This window comes from Pongo abelii, chromosome 2 (assembly GCF_028885655.2).
Source record: "Pongo abelii isolate AG06213 chromosome 2, NHGRI_mPonAbe1-v2.0_pri, whole genome shotgun sequence".
NCBI lineage: Eukaryota > Metazoa > Chordata > Mammalia > Primates > Hominidae > Pongo > Pongo abelii.
The window spans coordinates 209077276-209099681 of NC_085928.1; the positions used below are offsets into that span (position 1 = coordinate 209077276).

General features: G+C 43.2%; 3 protein-coding genes across 17 annotated transcripts in view; 2 read left to right on the top strand and 1 right to left on the bottom strand.

Annotated features, from left to right (window-relative positions):
* IQCG (IQ motif containing G) overlaps window positions 1–10205 on the bottom strand; it is a 69943-nt gene extending 59738 nt beyond the window's left edge. Inside the window, exons 1-2 of one of the 4 annotated variants that reach the window (XM_063722420.1) lie at window positions 10032–10205; window positions 9716–9906 (exon numbers count right to left, since the gene is read on the bottom strand). The gene's annotated coding sequence lies outside the window, so the exon portion shown is untranslated. Of the gene's footprint in view, window positions 1–18; window positions 124–9715; window positions 9907–10031 lie in introns of those variants that run through there. The other 3 variants (XM_024241188.3, XM_024241189.3, XM_063722419.1) reach the window with 3 other exon arrangements.
* On the top strand, window positions 359–6027 carry RPL35A (ribosomal protein L35a). Of its 2 annotated transcripts, none has more exons than XM_009239707.4 (5): window positions 359–478; window positions 1102–1144; window positions 1328–1480; window positions 4188–4332; window positions 5926–6027. In XM_009239707.4, exons 2-5 carry the CDS (start codon window positions 1134–1136, stop codon window positions 5947–5949), a joined length of 333 nt encoding a protein of 110 aa, XP_009237982.1. In that variant the 5' UTR covers window positions 359–478; window positions 1102–1133; the 3' UTR covers window positions 5950–6027. The 2 variants fall into 2 exon arrangements, with proteins under 2 accessions (XP_009237982.1, NP_001126102.1); NM_001132630.1 differs by having other exon boundaries at window positions 371–400; window positions 5926–5993.
* Window positions 10206–10238: 33 nt separating the features above from the next.
* Window positions 10239–22406, top strand: part of LMLN (leishmanolysin like peptidase) — an 83988-nt gene continuing 71820 nt past the window's right edge. For 2 of the 11 annotated variants that reach the window (XM_024241192.3, XM_063722415.1), the window contains exon 1: window positions 10239–10502. In XM_024241192.3, coding sequence (XP_024096960.2) covers window positions 10254–10502 — 249 coding nt within the window. In that variant the 5' untranslated portion in view covers window positions 10239–10253. Of the gene's footprint in view, window positions 10624–22406 lie in introns of all 11 variants that reach the window. The other 9 variants (XM_063722416.1, XM_054551094.2, XM_054551093.2 and 6 more) reach the window with 6 other exon arrangements.

Genomic DNA, 22406 nt, shown 5'->3' on the forward strand with positions numbered 1-22406 from the left:
TTGGCAAATCAATCTTACAGTCAATCATTCTTTAGGCAGTGGGAACGTCCTCCACTCAGGGTTCGCCTTTCCACCTACGGCGTCCGGGGACGCAGGAAGTAAACTAAGTTGTTTCTATGGCAACGCACAGCTTTGGCGGATTTAGCTGGCTAGCATTTTGCCTTCCCCTGTTCCCAAGTAATACATTTTGCAGCCTACCAAGATGAAAGGACTTACGAAAATAATTGTAAGAGTGCTATTGAATTGGCTTGTTTCAGTGCGAAGCCGATTTCCGAGGATTTCTTTTCTGGCGTTTGGAGAAGATGCCTAAATTGAGGGCGGAGTCGAAAGATGTTTAATCCCACAAGGCCACGCGGCGGGGCCTCGTCCTTCTCTTCCCGCCATCTTGGCTCCTGTGGAGGTAAGTGAAGCGCCTGCTGCTGAAATTTGGGGGCAAATAACCGGAGTAGATTTGTTCCTGTACCTTGGCGAGTCGCCGGTGCGTATCGGAGTCTCTGCCAGCCATTGATTTCTATGGGTTTCAAGAAGAGGGAGAATAGGATGGAGGAGATGTTGGGCTGATGGTGCTTGGTCCCCTGACGCGGCTGCCCGAGTTATCCCAGTTAAATTCCTGGGCCTGAGCGGAGTGAAACGATGTTTTTGTTCGTCTGCAGTTGTCCATGAGGCAGTGCTTCCTTTATCCGTTTCCTCCCAGTCCATACCTCCCTTGGCTTGTCTGACCAGTCTCTTTCCTCAGCGTTTCTCCCCCAGCCATTGCATAAAAGTCTTACGTGTTTCTGTTTAAGTCTTCATTTCTTTTCCTGGGTGTTGCCTACTGATAACGGCATGCATTTTCTCAGGCTTTTCTAAGAGTCATTTTTGTGATTCCTGTCCCTTAGTTTTGTCTTCATTCTGAAGTTTGCTTAGATACCAGCTGTTCTCTGAGGTTTGAATGTCTTGCCGGACCCAGCGTTTCATATGGATGTTCTGGCATAGTTGTCCCCGAACTCTTCCATGAAACTCCGATCCAAAAAGAATTTGCCTTAGGGGCTTAAACGAGAGGGGACGAGGTGGGAAACTTGTGTGGCTTGGTTTTAAACTAATATTTTTGTTTGTTTTAAGGCCTGCTGGGAACGGGACTTCTAAAAGGAACTATGTCTGGAAGGTACGCGTTTTAAATATAGTTGTTCTTTGTTTTTGTGTATTAGACGTGAACGTAAATGCGAGCTTAAAATTGGCAAGAAAAAACTTAGGTGTTTGCTCTGAGTAACTTTTGGGTGAGGGTGATTACAAGTCAGATTGGTTTTTTGAAGCTTATGTTTCATGTTGTGTATCTTTTGTGTCTTAGGCTGTGGTCCAAGGCCATTTTTGCCGGCTATAAGCGGGGTCTCCGGAACCAAAGGGAGCACACAGCTCTTCTTAAAATTGAAGGTGTTTACGCCCGAGATGAAACAGAATTCTATTTGGGCAAGAGATGCGCTTATGTATACAAAGCAAAGAAGTAAGTTTATGACACTGGTAGGTTTTGGGTTTTTATTTGAGATCTGCCTCATTTTCTTTTTTATATAACGGAGTCTTGCTCTCTTGCCCAGGCTGGAGTGCAGTGACTTGGTCTCCCTCACCGAAACCTCCGCCTCCCGGGTTCAAGCAAGTCTCCTGTCTCAGCCTCCCGAGTAGCTGGGATTACAGGCGCCGGCCACCACGCCCGGCTAGTTTTTGTATTATTAGTAGAGACAGGGTATTGCCATGTTGGCCAGGCTTGTCCCAAACTCCTGACCTCAGGTGATCCGCCCACCTCGGCCTCCCAAAGTGTTGAGATTACAGGCTTGAGCCACCGCGCTTGGCCTCATTATCCTATTGAAATGATAAACAAAAGATTTGGCTGAAGTACTTGGTATTGGTTTTTTTTTTTTGTGACAAGAGTCTCTGTTGCCCAGGTTGGAGGGCAGTAGCGCGATCTTGGCTCACTGCAGCCTCTACCTTCTGGCTCAAGCGATTCTCCTGCCTCAGCCTCCTGAGTAGCTGGGCTTACAGGGGTGCGCCACCACGCCCGGCTAATTTTTGTATTTTTACTAGAAAATGGGTTTCCCCATGATGGCCAGGCTGGATTGGTATTGCTATGGCTTCTATTTTGCGTCATTAAGGAACTTAATGGGGAGTTTTAGAAGGACGTTACTTCTGAGGATGGTGTTGGATTTAGGTACCTTTTGCACTTGTAAACAATAAAGGAGGTAATTCCTTATATTGTGATCTTTTTAAGGTTTCTAATTTTTTTTCTTGGCTTCTTTTGCCAGAATTTAAGGATTTTTAGAACACTTGTGCTTAATGCATTTTGTTAATGTCTTAAAATTACAGTTTTTTTTTTTTTTTTTTGGGGGGGAGACGGAGTCTCACTGTCACCTAGGCTGGAGTGGTGCAGTGGCATGATATCAGCTCACCGCAACCTCCGCCTCCCGGGTTCAAGGGTTTCTCCTGCCTCAGCCTCCCTAGTAGCTGGGATTACAGGCGCCCGCCACCACGCCTGGCTCATTTTTGTATATTTAGTAGAGACGGGGTTTCAGCATTTTGGCCAGGCTAGTCTTAAACTCCTGACCTTGTGATCCACCCGCCTCAGCCTCCCAAAGTGCTGGGATTACAGGCAGGAGCCACCGAGCCCCGCCCCCCTTTTTTTTTTTCTTTTCTTTCTTTTCTTTTTTTCTTTCTTTTTTGAGACAGAGTTTTGCTCTTGTTGTCCAGGCTAAAGTGCAGTGGCACGATCTCAGCTCACTGCAATCTCTGCTTCCTGGGTTCAAGCAATTCTCCTGCCTCAGCCTCCGAGTTAGGTGGCATTACAGGCGTGTGCCACCACACCCAGCTAATTTTATGTTTTTAGTAGAAACGGGGTTTCACAGTGTTGGTCACTCTGGTCTTGAACTCCTGACCTCAAGTGATCCACCTGCCTCGGCCTCCCAGAGTGCTGGGATTACAGCGCAAGTCACTGCACCAGGCCAAAATTACAGTTTTTATGCATGCCTAAAGATGTTTATGCTGTAGACTTTTTTTTTTTTTTTTTTTTTTGAGACAAAGTCTTGCTCTGTTGCCCAGGCTGGAGTGCAGTGGTGTGATCTCAGCTCACTGCAACCTCAGCTTCCCCAGTAGCTGGGATTACAGGCACGCACCACCACACCTGGCTAACTTTTGTATTTTTAGTAGAGACGGGGTTTCACCATGTTGGCCAGGCTGGTCTCAAACTCCTGACCTCGTGATCCACCCACCCCAGCCTCCCAAAGTGCTGGGATTACAGGCGTGAGCCATCATGCCATTGCACTTTAGCCTGGACAACAAGAGCAAATCCTATTTTCTTCACCCACTCCAAGCCAATTAAAATCTCTGGGAAAGTGTTTTAATCATTGCCCCACCTTTTCTTCTACAGCCAATGTGTTCCTTTAAAATTTTAAGTCAGGTGCAGTGGCTCACACCTGTAGCCCCAGCATTTGAGAGCCCTAGGTGGGAGGATTGCTTGATGCCAGGAGATAGAGGCTGCAATGAGCTATGATTGGGCCACTGTACTGCAGCCTGGGTGACAAGACAACCCTGTGGTCTTTAAAGGAAATCTAGATAAAGTCATATCCTTTGTACATTGCTCGAACCTCAGTGGTTTCTCTCATTCAGTAAAAGCCCGTCATTAAGGGCTCCATAATTCTGTTATTTCAGCTGGGATTAACCCCTTGGTGTCTTCAGTCTTTCCTCCCGGCAGGACACACCCTCCTTGGCCCCAGTGCCTGTGCTAGTCATCCCCTGATCACTTCATGGCATTTCCCCTCCCTTTCCAGTCTTTGTTCCATTGTCACCTCAGTGAGACCTTCCTTGGCTATTTAAAATGGCAGGTAATTCCTCCTTTCTGTACACACAAATATCCTCACACCTCTCCTTTTTTGCTATTTTTTCAGTATTGCCTCTTATCATCTGACCTATTTATTTTCCTTAAACTTATTTGGTTATCATATGAAAGAGATTTTTGTTTTATAGCTGCTGTATTTTACAGAAAGGCCTGGCATACAATAGTTACTCGATAAGTATCTGTTGAATGAATGGTGTTCTAGGCATTTAAAGTTTCTCAGGTGATGAAGTGGGTAACCAGGGTTGAGAGTCACTCGTGTAGAGGTCACCTTGAATTTGTATCCAACTATATTAGCCTGTATTCCTCTTCTATCCCTTTTTAAAATCAGCAACACAGTCACTCCTGGCGGCAAACCAAACAAAACCAGAGTCATCTGGGGAAAAGTAACTCGGGCCCATGGAAACAGTGGCATGGTTCGTGCCAAATTCCGAAGCAATCTTCCTGCTAAGGCCATTGGACACAGAATCCGAGTGGTGAGTATGGTTTTTAGCAAAATGGACGTCTGATGAATCAGACTAAGTTCAAGATGTTGCGCTTTGACTTCTGAGGACTTCTGTGGTTGTGAAATTGACACCAGTAGATTATGCTGCAAAATTTGTGTATTGCAGAACACTGGAGAGAAATAGTAATTGAAAGAATAGGTGTTTGGTGGTTTTTCTTTTTTTGTGTGTGTGGGAGAGAGGGTCTCACTTTGTCACCCAGGTTGGGGTGCAGTGGCATAATCGCAGCTCACTGCAGCCTTGACCTCCTGGGCTCAAGCAATCCTCCCACCTCAGCCCCCCAACTAGCTGGGACCATAGGCGTGTGCCACCACACCCAGCTAAGTTTTGGGGTTTTCGTTTTGTTTTTTTGAGACAAGGTCTCACTTTGTCACGCAGGCTGGAGTGCAGTGGCATGATCTCAGCTTGCTGCTACCTTTGCCTCCAAAGTTCATGTGATTCTTGTGCCTCAGCCTCCCGAGTAGCTGGAATTACAGGCGTATACCACCATGCCCAGATAATTTTTTGTATTTTTGTATTTTGTTTCTCCATGTTGCCCGGGCTGGTCTTGAACTCCTGAGCCCAAGTGATCTGCCCACCTTGGCCTCCCAGAGTGCTGGGATTACATGCTTGAGCCATCACAGCCAGCCTTGAATAAATAGTTCTCTGGTGAAGATATTTATTGGGCACTGAAGTAATTGTCAGAAAGCAACAATTCAAGAGTTACGCCTGGCATAATTGTTAATATTTTGCCATTTCCATCATGTCAGTCTTGTTAGAACAGGTGTTAGTAGCTTTATTTTGTACATGAAGAAAACAGACTCTCATGTTCGTAGGTCTCATGTCTTTGGTGCCAGTCTTGGACTCTAAATTTTTCTCAATTTTGTCCTGTAATTTTTCTCAAATAGTTCCTACTTTTTCTTTAAGGTCCATTTTGGAATGTAGACTGTATATTCTTGGGACCAAGAATATATGCATACCATGTATTCTTGGGGCCAGGGGGTACTGTTGAACCCTGCTAAGTGGTTCATTAGGGTTTATCAACAGAGGAGGCTTTTACTCTGTCTTTAGAAGAAGCAAAATTAAATGTACCTTCAGTACATGTTTTTCTTTTTTTTTTTGAGACCGGAGTCTCACTCTGTCACCAGGCTGGAGTGCAGTGGCGGGATCTTGCCTCACTGCAAGCTTCCAGGTTCGAGCGATTCTCCTGCCTCGGTCTCCCACATAGTTGGGACTATAGGCACGCACCACCATGCCCAGCTGATTTTTGTATTTTTTAGTAGAGACGGGGTTTTACCATGTTGGCCAGGATGGTCTCTATCTCTTGACCTTGGGATCTATCGGCCTGGGCCTCCCAAAGTGATGGGATTACAGGCGTGAGCCACAGCACCCGGCCAGTACATGTGTTTTAAGAGTGCTGGTTCTTAAGGTATGTTCACGTAGAGACTGAAGGCTATAAAAACTTTCGTTACCACTAGAACATGTAATTGGTAGCCTTTCAGAGATTTATCCATATTACGGTTCTTGATTTGTAGACCTACATGTAACATTCACCTAATGTTTTATGTGTTCTTTTTTTCCCCGCAGATGCTGTACCCCTCAAGGATTTAAACTAACGAAAAATCAATAAATAAATGTGGATTTGTGCTCTTGTATTTTTAAGTGGATTAAAAAACTTACTGCCTTAAATTGATTTGCTACATGCTTAAAATGATGGAGGTTGCCCAGCATTTTTGGAGTACAAGGAGGTCAGACAGACATGTGATGAAAATTACAGGGCGAGTACAGAGATTTAGAAGGGAACGGGTTTTAATGTGAGTATCTTTGACAGAGTCTTGCTCTGTTGCCCATGCTGGAGTGTAGTGGTGCTCACTGCAGCCTCACATTCAAAGGCTCAAGCAATCCTCCCTTGGCCTTTGAAGTAGCTGGGACCACAGGCTGATGCCACCATGCCTGGCTCATTTTTAAATTTTTTGTAGAGAGGTTCTGACTCTTGCCTATGCTGGCTTCAAACTCCTGGGCTCAAGCAATCCTCCGTCCTTGGCCTCCTGAAGTGCTGGGATACAGGTGTGAGCCACCACACCTGCCAAGTGCTTTGTGATACTATGCATTTGTTCAATACAGATTGGGAAACTTAAAATTTGAATGGAGATTATGTTGATGAGCATTGGCAGTTCATTTGGATAGACTGGGATGAGAAGCTCTTGGGACTTGTGACTGGACAAAGCATTCCAGTATATTAAAATAGAATTAAGCCATATTACCCCACTCATAAAAAGCAATCCTATGGTAGGTACATGGAGGTTGGGAATAGTGCACGGAAAGGTGGCAGCTTGCTTTGGCTTCATGTTTTAATCTGGTAAAGTGCAAGATTGCACTTTAAGCAGGCCTCCTAAATATTTTAGATTTCTTGGGGATATGCTAAAATAAAACAACTAAGGCATCAGTTTTGCAGTTTTTTTGTTTTGTTTTTTGTTGTTGAGACAATGTCTTGTTTTGTTGTTCGGGCTGGAGAGCAGTGGCGTGATTACAGCTTACTGTAACCTCAACCTCCTCGGCTCGGGCAAACCTGCCTCAGCCTCCTAAATAGCTGGGGCCACAGGCATGCGCAGCCACAACCAGTTAATTTTTTAGTTACTTGTGGAGATGGGCCTCACTATGTTGCCCAGCTTGTACTAGATTTCTAATTGATGCAGTAACAGTCTTTTTTTCTGCCCCCTGAGGGTTTATTGATGTCTACAGCACAGGTAGTTTTTTAAATTAACAGATCTTTAAATTGCACTGAAAATGTCAACAAGAAACTGGGAGTTTGCCACCTAAGCCCTTCTGCAGTTTTGAAGCATGTATGGGTTCTCTTGTCTATGCTGCAAAAGAATTAACATGCTGGAAGTGTATTAGGGTAAGAGGGTGAAAGAAAGGATTGGGTAGGAAGAGCACACTGGCTGTTGTGTTATTTGGTCTTCCATCTCCTGGAGGCAGGACTGAGAAGGAAAGTTTTTGTAGTAAGGGAAGAGAGTGGGAATACTGTCCCATCTTTCCCACTTTCCCTTCCTCCAGTAACATCCTGTTACGAATCTGCTAACCTACAAAGAGGGTAGTGAGATATACTGACCCAAGAGAAGGCAAGAAGCCCTCCTCCCCCAGAGGTCCCTCTGTCACATTGGCAGTTCTAAGAAAGGTTTGGTCAGTCCAATGGTGGTATGCAGGCTAAAGCTGCCATTGTTGGAGTCCTGTGCTTCATGGACATGGCTTGTATTAGTACTCTGCCAGTCTCATTTATTAGGATTGTGGTGGTTTTTTTGTTGTTTTTGTTGTTGAGACAGTCTCGCTCTGTCGTCTAGGCTGGAATGCAGTGGTGCAATCTCGACTCACTGCAGGCTCCGCCTCCTGGGTTCACGCCATTCTCTCCCAGGATTGTGGTTTTAAGGCAAACAAAGTGCACTGATGCTGTATTCACCAGAAGTGAGCAGTACTTCTTCAGGGCCGGAAGTTGGAAGTTGTATATTAGAATGCTAATGAAATTGAACTTGGGAATTACGCAGTCAGCAGGAGGAAGCGCTGATCTTGGACACCCACTCCAAAAGGCCAACATAAGCTAAAAGTACCTATTGTGTTCATTGCGCCAGTTAAGTAGATGTGATCAGTACTCTTGGGGTATTCAGGGATAGAGGCATGTAGGTATACTGGCTGCGTAACAAAAAACCGTTAAGTGTAGAGGAAGAAATATGGAGGCATCTCAAAAGAGGAAATGGCAGGAAGATTTTAGGAACACAAGTGGCTGACTGGAAAGTCCAGAAAACAAATGTCACATGAGAGGTCTCGTACTGTACTGAGGATCTTAGGCTTAAGATTGTTCTTGAGTGTAATACAATGTCACTGAAGAACTTGATTCACAGGAAATTTTAAAATTTACTCATTTGAGACAGGGTTTCTGTTGCCCAGCCTGCAGTGCAGTGGTGATCATAGCTCACTGCACCCTTGAACTTCTAGGCTCAGGCAATCCCCTGCCCACAACCTCCAGAGAATCTGGGACTACATGTGCATGCCACCCACGTCCAGCCAATTAAAATTTTTTTTTCGGGGTCCCAGGCTGGTCTCTCAATTCCTGGCCTCAAGTGATCCCCCTGCCTTGTTCTAATGTACTGGGATTACAGATGTAAGCCACCAGCTCAGATTAATATTTCAAATCCCAATGGCAGCCCAGCATAAACAAGGGAAAATTAGGTGGGCTTTTTGGTCTCAAATGGAGAATTCTAACATGTTTTTGGCTTTGGGGGCTGGATGGGTAATGGTGCATTTACAAAGTTGGGGAATCAGAAGATGGTTTTGTGGGAGGAGCGAAAGTTGAATTTGAGGAAGCTGTAAGATGTTAACCTGTGGACATATCCATGAAGACAGATGGGTATTTCAGGTCTCGGTTAGGCATGTGGAGAAGTGGATGGTATTCTGAGTGGAACAGACGAGAGCAATGGAGGTGCTTACACGGTAAGTGGTAGGCACCTGAGCAAAGCGGGGAAAACAAAAGGTTGAGACTTTAACTCGAGTAACTTACATGTGCAATGGCAAATGAGACTCGAAAGCAAATACATGCTCTTCGTTACTGAGATGATGCAGCATTTGTAAATAATAAATGTATGTTTTTATGTTTTTCTGCTCCCATATGGAAATTAAGTCAAAAGTACTCAAGTCACCGTTGCCAAAGGAGGAGTCCCGTGGTTTACAGGAAAGGGCTTGCGTGGCTGGTAGCTTGTCCACTACGCCATTGAAACAGCTTTGCCTCCTGGCTGGGCGCGGTGGCTCACGCCTGTAATCCCAACACTTTGGGAGGCGGAGGCGGGCGGATCACCTGAGGTCATGAGGTTGAGACCAGCCTGGCCAACGTGGTGAAACTACGTCTCTACTAAAACCACAAAAATTGGCCGGGCGTGGTGGCGGGTGCCTGTAATCCCGGCTACTCGGGAGGCTGAGGCAGGGGAATAGCTTGATCCCGGGAGGCAGAGGTTGCAGTGAGCTGAGATTGTGCCACTGCACTCCAGCCTGGGCGACGAGTGAAACTCCGTCTCAAAAGAAACAGCCTTTCCTCAGCATAACACTATTGTTACAGCCAGGAGCTTAGGATGACTGGTTCCATTCTTTATTCACAACAGCAATTTATTTGTGGTATTGTAGTGGAAAGGGCACGTTTCCTAAGTTACAAATGTGGTTTGGAATCCCACCTTCCACTAGTTGTGGGATGATACACACATTTAGTGAGTATTTACTTGTAAAATGGTAATACTTAAAACACCACCCCATCCTCGTATCTGAATCTCCACCCATAGTTTGTAACTTGAGGTTTTCCTTCTTTCCTACTTCATTTCCCAGTATAGTAGCTTACCTATTCAATTCCCGTTGAATGACTTCCAGCTCAGTGAGTTCGTAATTTTACTTCTTAGTGTCATGAGCCACTGGGATTTGTCCCAATTTCCCATTTTGTATAGTTCCTCACGGCTCAGTTTCGAAGGCAAGGTTTCCTTAATGGCCAGGATCCCCCTTATCTCAGGTGCAGTGGCAATTCTTGGTTGGAAACTAAAAGATGGAGTTGAGTAAAATAGTAAAGGGTGTATCATTGATTTTTATAGGAAATGGCGTTAGTTAAGTAATGGTCCTAAAGTTGGCGACTCAGGATAAGTAAATGAAAGTATTCCACTCACCTTTACGTACAGAGGACTACACTGATTTTGCAGAGGGTTGTATGTACGTCTAAACACCTGGCACCTAGTAGGTGCATGTCACTTTGGTAAATGAAAGAACTGAAAAACTGCCTCAGGACACCCACATGCGGCCAACGCCCGCTAGCCTTTCTTCCTCCCACAGCCCCACTCACGTGGGCCTCCAAACAGCATTTATTGGCCGGCTTCGCGCCACGAGACGCGATGGACGTGATCGCCGCCCTCATCCTCTGCGGCGAACTTCTAGCGGGTGACGCTGTCCAATCGGAAAGCGCCTTTCCGCCGGCTGGGCCCTCCGTCTGCCCCCAGCGGCGAGGGGCGGGGCCGGCGCGGGCGCAGAGGCGTCACGCACTCCATGGTAACGACGCTCGGCCCGAAGATGGCGGCCGAATGGGGCGGAGGAGTGGGTTACTCGGGCTCAGGCCCGGGCCGGAGCCGGTGGCGCTGGAGCGGGTCTGTGTGGGTCCGAAGCGTTTTACTCCTGTTGGGCGGGCTCCGGGCCAGCGCCACATCTACTCCCGTCTCCTTGGGCAGTTCCCCTCCCTGCCGGCACCACGTCCCCTCTGACACTGAGGTAGGGCGACAGGGGCGGGAGCGGGCCCTCTCAGGGTAAAGTCATCCAGAAGGAGCAGGCGTAGGAGATAGTGACTGGGAGAAGGTGTCCTGGATGAGAAAGCGAAATTGGGGCAGAGCCTGAACTCTTACAGGCCTGGGACCAGCTCTCAGCTTCCTACACCCTGCAAGTTGGCTGTTAGGCACTCAGAACAGTATCACTTCTGTGCGGAGGGTTGTGCTTAGCAGTAGCCCTCGAGGAGTGGTTTTCAAACTTGAGCGTGCAGCACAGTTACCCGACGCAGATGGTACAACACAGATTGCCGCCCTCAGTCCCCCACTTAATGACTCCGTAGGTCTGGGATGAGTCCCCAGAGTTGACAGTTTACGTTCCCAGCTGGTTGGTGAGATGCTTGTCCGGGGACCACTTTAGGAACCGCTGACCTGAAGTTTCGGGAAGACATTGAACGGAGAGCCAAACAGAGGCGTTGGAGGGATGTTGGGGGCTCACTGGAGACAAAATTCAGGTTTCTTTTCACGTTACGTCGTCACTTTGTTTGCTTTACCCGGTTCCTCTGCTCTGGAAGTGCCTGCCCGCCTCCCGTCCCATTTTTCTCCCTGCTTAAATTCTTTGTCTCATTTCAAATTCCCTAACCTGAAGGTAGCCTGCTGAAACCACCACAGCGCAATATTCTTTTCATTAAAAAGTACATCGTATCTATACTCCCTCCTGGCATTTAACCAAGTACTGCTATGGGATAATGGCTTATTTTTTAGGCGTATCTTGCCTTTGCAGTTAGATTATAAGGTTCCGTGGGATAAGGTTTGTGTTTCGTACTTTGATTCCTTCACAGTATTTAGGTCAGAGGTGGGTCCACGATAATCCATATTCTTTGAGAAAGGGAGAGTACCTGGGGCAGGGCTGCATGCTGATATACCTACACATGTTCAGTTCAGCCCAGAAATCTAAAGACACTCATTTTTATGGTAATTTCCCAAAATGTTACATGCATACTCTTTATAACCAAGTGAGCCAAAATATTAACTTCGGAGTTTATAGCTTTTTTGCAGCTTTTATCATGACACTGCGTTTTGGCTGAATTCTTTAAAAAAAATTTCCCACAAAACCCTGCACTTCTCTCTTTTAATTTGGATTAAAATAAGAGAAAGAGTCCTGGTCCCTCATACGTTTCCCTAGTTCCTCATAGAGTATGTAAATACCCTGTCGTCCTCACTATTCTCCTAGTTTTAACCTGGACACAGAGTATAGGCAGGAACTACAGTGTTCACTGTAGTTACGCTAATGACTATACCTCTGTTCAATGCTACAGGAAATTACATAACTTTTTTGGTTTTGGTGGCGGTAGGGAGCTACAAAACAGTTTTACTTTTTAACTGGTTCTCAACTAAAACCTGTAAGTTTTGTTTTTACCTTTTATTGTGCCGGTACAAACAACATCAGAATAATTTAATGAACCCGCATGGACCCATCACCTAGCTTTAACACCTAGCTTTAAGGTTCTGCCATTCTTGTTTCGTATACTTTCAGCCATTCCCCAGCCCCCTACTTGAGTTACTGTTCTTTTGAAGTTTTTTGGTAAAATTTACATATATTGAAATGCCACAAATGTATCCATGCACATCCACATAAAGCATACAACCCATCACAACACAGAACATTCCCACATCTCCCGAACGTTCCCTCCTGTCCTGTCCCAGTCTCCTGCCCACCCCAGGCAACTAGTTTTCTAATTGTTTTTTTTAAATACTAGATTAGTTTGGCCAATTCTAGAGCTTCGTGTATTGAATGGAATTATATGGTATGTACTCCTCTGTATTTGGCATCTGCTCAGCATTATGTCTGTGAGATTCGTGTTGTATGTGATAGTAATTTATTCCTTTGAATTGCTGAGTATTCCATCGAATACCTATATCACAATTTGTTTTTCCGTTATCTTGTTCAAAGATGGGTATTTTGGCTGCTTCCAGATTTTAGCTATTATAAATAAAGCTGCTGTCAATATTCTTGTACAGTAATTTTTGTGGATATATGTTTTCATTGTTCTTGGATAAATACGTGGGGGTGAAATTACTGGGTCAAAGGTAGGTGAATGTTTATAAAAAATACTAACCCTTTCTCCAAAATACTCTACCATTTTACACCGCCATCAACAAAATATTAGTTATGGTTGCTGCATATCCTCACCAACAGATGTCCTTTCTAAGAAATCTTTAAATACCTGCTAGGTCATAAAAATATTCTCCTGTGTTCTAGAAGCCTTCACTTTTAGGATTATGATTCATCTGAAATTAATTTTTATATATGATGTGAGATAGGGGGATCAATATCCTTTTTTTTTTTTTTTTGCCCCATATGGGTATTCAGTTGCCTTGATTATGTACCTCTGTAATAAATATTGAAATCAGACAGTATTGTTATTGTAAGCCTTCCTGCTTTGTTCTTCCTTTTCAAAATGATTTTGGCTATTTTAAGGCTTTTATATTTCCATATAAATTTATTTATTTTTTGGCAGGGGGAGGCTCAGAGACAGATCCATATAAATTTTAGAGTCAGCTTCTCAGTTTCCTCAAAAAAGCCTGATGGGTTTGTGATTGGGATTGCATTTACTCTATAGATGATTTGGAGATAATTGACATCTAACAGTATCAAGTCTTTCAATCCATGAACGTAATGTATGTTTCTCCATTTATTGAGGTGATGAATAATTTTTCTCAGCAAAAATATATAGATCTTGCATTTTTTCTTCTGTTTTCTTTTCTCTCTCTCTTTTTTTTTTTGTTTTGAGACAGTCTTGTTCTGTCACTCAGACTGGAGTGCAGTGGCAGAATCATAGCTCACAGCAGGCTTGAACTCCTGGGCTCAAATGATCCTTCTGCCTTAATCTCCCAAGTAGCTGGGACTACAGGTATGCGCCACTACACCTGGCTAATTTTTTATTTTTTGTAGAGACAGAGTCCAGGCGGTTCTCGAACTCCTGGCCTTAGGCGATCCTCCTGCCTCGACCTCCCAAAGTGCCAGGATTACAGGCATGAGCCGCTGTGCCCAGCCAGATCTTGTATGTTTTTTGTTAAATGTTTTCCTGAGTCTTTTATTTTTTGATGCCATTGTCAGTGGAATTATGGTTAAAGTTTTCCTGTTGTTTGCTGCTAGTATGTAAAAATACACTGCTAGTAGGTAAAAATATTTTTTGTATATTAACTGTGTCTTCTGAGACCTAGCTAAACTTATTTATTCTAGTAGGGTTTCCTCCCTTATAATTTTTGATGTTAGCAATGTATTAACTATAAATAGGAACAATTTTTGTTGTTGTAGTTTTGTATCATTTATGTATTTTTTCCCCCTTATTGCTCTGGTGAGGACATCCAGTTCCAGGCTGAGCAAAAGTGAGATAGCACGCCTCCTTGCCGTTTGTTCCTGATCTTAGGACCAGTCTCTGACCATTAAGTATGATGTTAACTTTACATTTTTTTGTAGTTCCCTTTATCAGATTGAGAAAGCTCCCTTTGGTTTCTGGTTTTCCGAGGGTTTTTATCCTGAATGGGGACAAATTTTGTCAAATGCTTTTTGTTTTTTCTGGTAATTATTGAGATAATCATATAGTTTCTCACTTTATGAACTGTTAAGTGGTAGATTACATTGCATTTTCCAATAGTAAATCAACGTTGCATTTTTGGGATAGACCTTACTTGGTCATGCTGGCTTTGGTAATTTTCTTTAATGTTTGTTTCTATTTCATTGTTTTCTGTTCTTTGTTATTTCCTTTTTCTACTTATTGTGGATTTAGTTTGCTCATATTGTTAGGTGGAGACTTAGATGACTGTTTTTTAACCTTTTTTTCCTTCTAATGTAAACATTCAAAGATATAAATTTCTAAGTACAACTTTAGCTGCTCTTCACAAATTTTGACACTTTGCATTTTAATTATCATTTAGGTTAAAATTTTTGGTTTTTTTTGTTTTTTTTTGAGACAGAGTCTTGCTCTGTTGCCGAAGCTGGAGTGCAGTGGCTCAATCTCAGCAGATGAACCTCCGCTTCCCGGGTTCAAGCGATTACCCTGCCTCAGCCTCCTGTGTAATTGGGACTACAGGTGCACGCCACCACACCCAGCTAATTTTTGTATTTTTAGTGGAGATAGGGTTTCACCATGTTGGCCAGGATGGTCTTGACCTCGTAATCCGCCTGCCCTGGCCTCCCAAAGTGCTGGGATTACAGGCGTGAGCCACCACGCCCGGCCTAAAAAAGTTTTTTAAGAGACAAGGTCTCGGTCGGGTGCAGTGGCTCATGCCTGTAATCCCAGCACTTTGGAGGCCGAGGTGGGTGGATCACCTGAGGTCAGGAGTTTGAGACCAGCCTGGCCAACATGGCGAGACCTGTCTCTACTAAAAATACAAAAATTAACCAGGCATGGTGGCGGGTGCTTTTAATCCCAGCTACTCTGGAGGCTGAGGCAGGAGAATTGCTTGAACTCAGGAGGTGGAGTTTGTAGTGAGCTGAGATTGTGCCATTGCACTCCAGCCTGGGAGACAAGAGTGAAACTCTGTCTCAAAAAAAAAAAAAAAAAAAAGAGAGAGGCAAGATGTCTCTCTGTCACCCAGGCTGGAGTGCAGTGATATGCTCATAGCTCACTGCCACCTTGAACTCCTGTGTTCAAGCAGTCTCCCCGCCTCAACCTTATGAGTAGCTAGGACTTAAGGCACATGCCACCACACCTGGCTAATTTTTTATTTTTATTTTTGTAGAGACGGAGTCTTGCTATGTTGCCCAGGTTGGTCTTGAACTCCCAGTTTCAAGCAATCCTCCTGCTTCAGCCTCCCAAAGTGCTGGGATTACAAGCGTGAGCCACTGTACCTGGCTGAGATTATTTTATTTATGGTTTAGAATATGATCTATCCTGTTTAATTTTTCACGTGTACTTGTAAAGAATATATATTCTATAGTTGTTGTTTTTTTTTATTTTATTGTTTTAGAGATGGGATCTCAGTATGTTGCCCAGGCTGGTCTTGAGCTCCTGGACTCAAGCAATCCTCCTGCCTTGGCCTCCCATAGTGCTGGGATTATAGACATGAGCCACTGTACCTGGCCTATTCTGTAGTTATTGAATATAGATTTCTATACATGTTAATAAGGTGAAGTGATTGATACTTTACTTCAGATTTTCTCTATTAAAAATTATTGGCCAGGTACAGTCACTCATGCCTATAAGTCCAGCACTTCTGGAGGCCGGGGTGGCAAATTGCTTGAGCTCAGGAGTTCAAGACCAGCCTGGGCAACTTAGTGAAACCCCGTGTCTACAAAAAATACAAAAATTAGCTGGGTGTGGTGTTGTGCACCTGTAGTCCCACCTACTTGGGGGGGCTGAGGTGGGGGGATCACTTGAGCCCAGGAGGTGAAGGCTGCAGTGAGCCAGGTTTGCACCACTGTGCTCCAGCCTAATAAAGACTATATTAATACAAGAGAAAATAGGTGTATTTAGCTTGCTTGTGGTTCAAGCTTACACGTGTATCTTTTCAGTTTCCTACATTTACCTGTGTGTATGCGTGTGTGCTTGTGCATTTTAGGCATTACAATATATATCTTTTGTTTATTGCATGTTTTTATTTTTGAGACAGAGTCTCTCTCCGTTGCCCAGGCTGGAGTGCAGTGGCACAATCTTGGCCCACTGCAACCTCCGCCTCCTGGGTTCAAGCAATTCTCTTGCCTCAGCTTCCAGAGTAGCTGGGATTACAGGCGCCCGCCATCATGTCTGGCTAATTTTTGTATTTTAGTAGAGACAGGTTTCGCCATGTTAGCCAGGCTGGTCTCAAACTCGTGACCTCAAGTGATCCACCCGCCTCAGCCTCCCAAAGTGTTGGAATTACGGGCATGAGCCACCACACCCGGCCTATTACGTCTTTAATGTTAATATTATCACACTGTCTGGGGCATGATGTTGAATAAGAGTGGTGAGAGTAGACATCCTTGCCTTGTTTCTGATCTTAGAGGGAAAACATTGTCTTCCACTGTTAAAAATATTAATTGTGGAGTTTTTGGGTAGGTATGCTTTATAAAATTAAGAAAATTACCTTCTATACCTAGTTTTCTAAGAGTTTTTTTTTTTTTTTAAATCATGGATGGATGTTGAATTTTGTTAACTGTCTTTCCTGCACCAGTTGATACAATCATGTGGCTTTTCTTCTTTACTCTGTTGATATTATGAGTTACACTGATTGATTTTTTTGAATGTCAAATCAGCCTTGCATTCTTGAGATGAACCTCACTTGGTGATGACTTATTACCCTTTTTACATTTTGCTGGGTTTGAATTGCTAATATTTTGTTGATGATTTTACATCTATATATTTTTATTTTTTTAGAGACAGGGTGTTACTCTGTCATCCAGGCTGGAGTATAGTGGCACAATCATAGCTCACTATACAGCCTTAAACGACTTGGCTTAAGCAGTCCTCCTGCCTCAGCCTCCCAGTTAGCTAGGATTACAGGTGAGAGCCACCACACCTGGTTCATTTATTTTCATGTTTAGTGGATATGGGGTCTTGCTGTGTTTCCAAGTCTGGTCTGGAACCACTGGGCTCAAGGAGTCTTCCTACCTTGGCCTTCCAAAGCTCTGGGACTGTAAGTGTGAGCCATTGCACATTTACATCTATATTAATAAGGGATATTGGTCTGTAGTTTTTTTTAATTTTATTTTTTTAATTTTATATTTATGTTTTTTACCAACTACTTGCAAGGATATTGGTCTGTAGTTTTCTTTTCTTTTCATCTCTAATAATAACTTCAGGTTTATCAGGGGAACCCGCCCCCAGTATTTCAATGTAGGTTCTTTCTATTTTCCCTAAGTGTCAGTTGGCTGAGAAATAAAGAGAAAGAGTACAAAGAGAGGAATTTTACAGCTGGGCCTCCAGGGGTGACATCACATATTGGTAGGACCGTGATGCCCACCTGAGCCGCAAAACCAGCAGGTTTTTATTAAGGACTTTAAAAGGGGAGGGGGTGTACGAACAGGGAGTAGGTCACAAAGATCACATGCTTCAAAGGGCAAAAAGGAGAACTAAGATCACATGCTTCTGAGGCCAGTAAAGATCACAAGGCAAAGGGCAAAGCAAAGATCACAAGGCCAAGGGCGAAATCAAAAACTCCTGATAAGGGTCGATGTTCAGCTGTGCACATATTGTCTTGATAAACATCTTAAACAACAGAAAACAGGGTTCTAGAGCAGACAACTGGTCTGACCTCAAATTCACCAGGGTGGGGTTTTTTCCCCACCCTAATAACCCTGAGGGTACTGCAGGAGACCAGGGCATATTTCAGTCCTTATCTCAACCGCATAAGACAGGCATTTCCAGGGTGGCCATTTATAGACCTCCCCCCAGGAATGCATTCCTTTCCCAGGGTCTTAAATATTCATTGCTGGGAAAAGAATTTAGCAATATCTTCCCTACTTGCACATCTGTTTATAGACTCTCTGCAAGAAGAAAAATATGGCTCTATTCTGCCCAACTCCTTAGGCAGTCAGACCTTATGGTTGTCTTCCCTTGTTCCATAAAATCGCTGTTATTCTATTCTTTTTCAAGGTGCACTGATTTCATATTGTTCAAACACACGTTTTATAATCAATTTATACAGTTAGATACAATTATCACAGTGGTCCTGAGGTGATGTACATCCTCAGCTTACGAAGATAACAAGATTAAGAGATTAAAGTAAGACAGGTGTAAGAAGTTATAAGAGTAGGCTGGGCGCGGTGGCTCACACCTGTAATCTCAGCAATTTGGGAGGCCGAGGTGGGCGGATCATGAGGTCAGGAGATCGAAACCATCCTGGCTAACACGGTGAAACCCCATCTCTACTAAAAATACAAAAAAAAAAATTAGCTAGGTGTGGTGGCAGGCACCTGTAGTCCCAGCTACTGGGGAGGCTGAGGCAGGAGAGTGGCGTGAGCTTGCAAGTGAGCTGAGATTGCACCACTGCACTCCAGCCTGGGTGACAGAGCGAGACTCCGTCTCAGAAAAAAAAAAGAAAAGAAATTATAAGAGTATTATTTGGGAACTGATAAATGTCCATGAAATCTTCACAATTTATGTTCAGAGATTGCAGTAAAGACAGGCATAAGAAATTATAAAAGTATTAATTTTGGGAACTATATGTGTCCATATTAAAATGAATCTTCACAATTTATGTTCCTCTGCCGCGGCTCCAGCCAGTCCCTCCGTTCGGGGTCCCTGACTTCCTGCAACACAGGTTTGGTATCAGGATAATGCTGGTCTCATAGCATGCGTTGGGACATGTCCCATTTTCTTCTATTTTCAGAAAGAGTCTCTGTAGAATCAGTGTTGTTTCTTCCTTAAATGTTTAGTAGAATTCACTCATTAAGCTATCTCAGTCTGGAATTTTCATTTTTGAAAGTCATAAACTATGAACTCATATACTTTGATATTGGACTATTCAGGTTATTAATTTCTTCTTAACAGTGTTTTATTAAGTTATCTCTCTCAAAGAATTTCACTTCATTTAAGTTGTCAAATTTATGGACATGAAGTTTTTCATAACATTCCTTTATGATCATCTCTAAATGGCTGGAAAGTCTGTAGTGATATCTTCTGTGTAGTTTCTGACATTGGTAGTTTTTATTCTCTCTGTCTTTTTTTTTTGAGATGGAGTCTCACTCTGTTGCCTAGGTTGAAGTGCAGTGGCACGATCACTGCTCACTGCAGCCTTGAACTCCTGAGCTCAAGCAATCCTCCTACCTTAGCCTCCCAAAGTGCTGGGATTATAGGTATGAGCCACCGTGCCAGCCTTAGTGCTTTCTTTGAGTTTAATGTTTTTTTTTTTTTTTTTTTTAGTATCTTAAGGTGGAACCTTAGATCATGAATTTGAGATCTTTTTTCTAAAATAAGCATTTAAAGCTATCAGTTTCCTCTAAATACTCCTTTAGCTGTATCCCACAAATATTAACTTGGTGTAATTTTATTTTCATTTAGTTCTATTTTCTAATTTCCCTTGTAATTTTCTCTACTAACAGGGTTATTTAGAAGTTTGTTGTTTGAGTTTTTCAAAAGTATTTGGGGATTTCCCAGATATTGTTCTGAAATTGCATTCTAGTCGAATTTTGTTATTGATAGAGAACATCCTTTTTACCAGTTCTTTTATGTCTTAAAGTTTCTTTTATGGCCCAAAATATGATCTAGCTAGGTGAATGTCCCACATGCACTGGAGCAGAATGTACAACACAAAATATTGAGTGTTTGCTCCAGCGACTATAATATATGTAGTGTACTTATGATATCTATTTAAAATAGTCATGTTTAATATAGGACATTTTCAACAGCATAATTTCATTCATTTTGCTGTTGTAATATAATATTTTAAATATATTAATATATGACTTCTTTATATATCATAAACCTCACAATTAGGCCAGCACGGTGGCTCATGCCTGTAATCCCAGCACTTCGGGAGGCCGAGGCTGGCAGATCACCTGAGGTCAGGAATTCAAGACCAGCCTGGCCAACGTGGTGAAACCCTGTCTCTACTAAAATTACAAAAGTACAAAAATTAGCTGGGCATGGTGGCAGGTGCCTGTAATCCCAGCTACTCAGGAGGCTGAGGCAGGAGAATTGCTTGAACCCAGGAGGCGGAGGTTGCAGTGAGCCGAGATTGTACCACTGCACTCCAGCCTGGGCAACAGAGAGAGACTGTCTCAAAAAAACCCAAAATAAATAAATAAAATAAATTAAAAAAAATAAACTTCACAATTAAAAAGTTACAATTTTTGCTTTAAATATTTGTCTCCAAAGAAATTAACAGAAGAAAAGAAGTGTGTATAATTGTGTTGACCACTCCAGGTTTGGTGATTGCTAGGTGGCCTTGCTAGACTCAGCTTGTCGTACTCACAACTGAGATTTATTACAGTGAAAGCATACAAAGTAAAATCAGCAAAGGGAAAAGGATCATGGGACAAAGACTAGAGGAAATTAGGCAAAAACTTCCAAGAGTCCTCTCCTAGTAGAGTCACTTAGGACCTGCTGAATTCCTTCAGCAGTGAGTTGTGACAGTGTGCACAAAGTGTGGTCTACCAGGGAAGATTACCTGATTCTTCGAGTCCTTCCAAGAGTCCTCTCCTAGTAGAGTCACTTAGGACCTGCTGAATTCCTTCAGCAGTGAGTTGTGACAGTGTGCACAAAGTGTGGTCTACCAGGGAAGATTACCTGATTCTTGAAGTCCAGGGTTTTTATCGGAGGCTGGTCATGTGGACAGAATTTCAGCCACTGAAATTTCAGACTCCAGAAGCAAGCAGATGTTCAACATAAACCACAATGAGCCATCCTTATAAGCTAGTGAAGTTTTAAATTACACTTCCAGATGACAGCAAAAGGTCAACCTTACAAGCAGGCCTTCCTATAGAGAGCAGCAATCTCTGACCTGCTGTATTGACTCTTCTGCACAATAGTCTTTCATATCTATTCACATATTTACCATTTCCAATAGTTTTTATTCCTTCCTACAGAAGCAGGTTACCCTTTTGTGTTATTTCCATTCCCACGAAGAACTTCCTTTAGCATTTCCTGTAGTGTAGGTCTGCTGGTGATGAATTTTCTCATGTATGTGAAATGTCTTTATTTCCTCTTCATTTTTGAAGGGTACTTTCATTGGATATAGACTTCTGTGTTGAATTTCTTTATTTTAGCCCTTTCCTGTTTATTTCATTGTCTTCTGTTCTTTATTGTTCTTCATAGAAAGTCAATGCCATTCGTACTTCTCTTCCCTTCCTATGTATAATGTTGTATTAGTTGTTCTCACACTGCTATAAAGATACTACCTGACACTGGGTAATTTATAAAGGAAAGTAGTTTACAGTTCCACATGGCTGGGGAGGCTTCAGGAAACTTACAATCATGGTAGAAGACGAAGGAAAAGCAAGGACCTTTTTTACATGGTGGCAGGAGAGAGAAGTACAAGCAGGGGAAATGCCAGAGGCTTGCTTATGAAACCATGAGATCTTGTGAGAACTCATTCACGATCATGAGAACAGCATGGGGAGCACCCCCAAGATCCAGTCACCTCCTTCCCTTGACACATGGGATTACAATTCAAGATGAAATTTGGCTGGGGATGCAGAGCCAAACCATATCAAATGTGTTGTTTTTCTCTCATTGCTTTCAATATTTTATCTTTATTTTTAGATGTCACAAGTTTGCCTATTATGTACCTGGGTGTTGTTTGTTTGTTTTTGGGGACAGAGTCTCACTCTGTTGCCCAGGCTGGAGTGCAGTGGCATGATCTTGGTGCACTGGAACCTCCGCCTCCCGGGTTCAAGTGATTCTCATGCCTCAGCTTCCTGAGTAGCTGGGATTACAGGCGTGAACCACCGCGCCCAGCCTTGTTTGTTTTTTATCCTGCTTGAGGTTTAGTGAACTTCTTGGATCTGTAAGTTGATGTCTTTCACCAAATTTGAAATTTTTTAGCTGTTATTTCTTTCAGATATATATTCTGTCTCCTATTTTCTCCTGTCCTTGTAGGACTCTAATTACATGTCTGCTAGACGGCTTGGTATCCATTCTCTGAGGCTCTGTTCTTTTTTTTTTTTTTTTTTAAATCTTTTTCATTTCTCTTCTTTGGATTGGATAATGTCTAGATCTATCTTCAAGTTCACTGATGCTTCTGCCATCTCCAATCTTCTTTTAATTCTTTCTAGTGAATTTTTTCTTTTGAGACAGTCTCGCTCTGTCACCCAGGCTGTAGGGTGATGGCGCAGTCTTGGCTCACCGCAGCCACCATCTCCTGAGT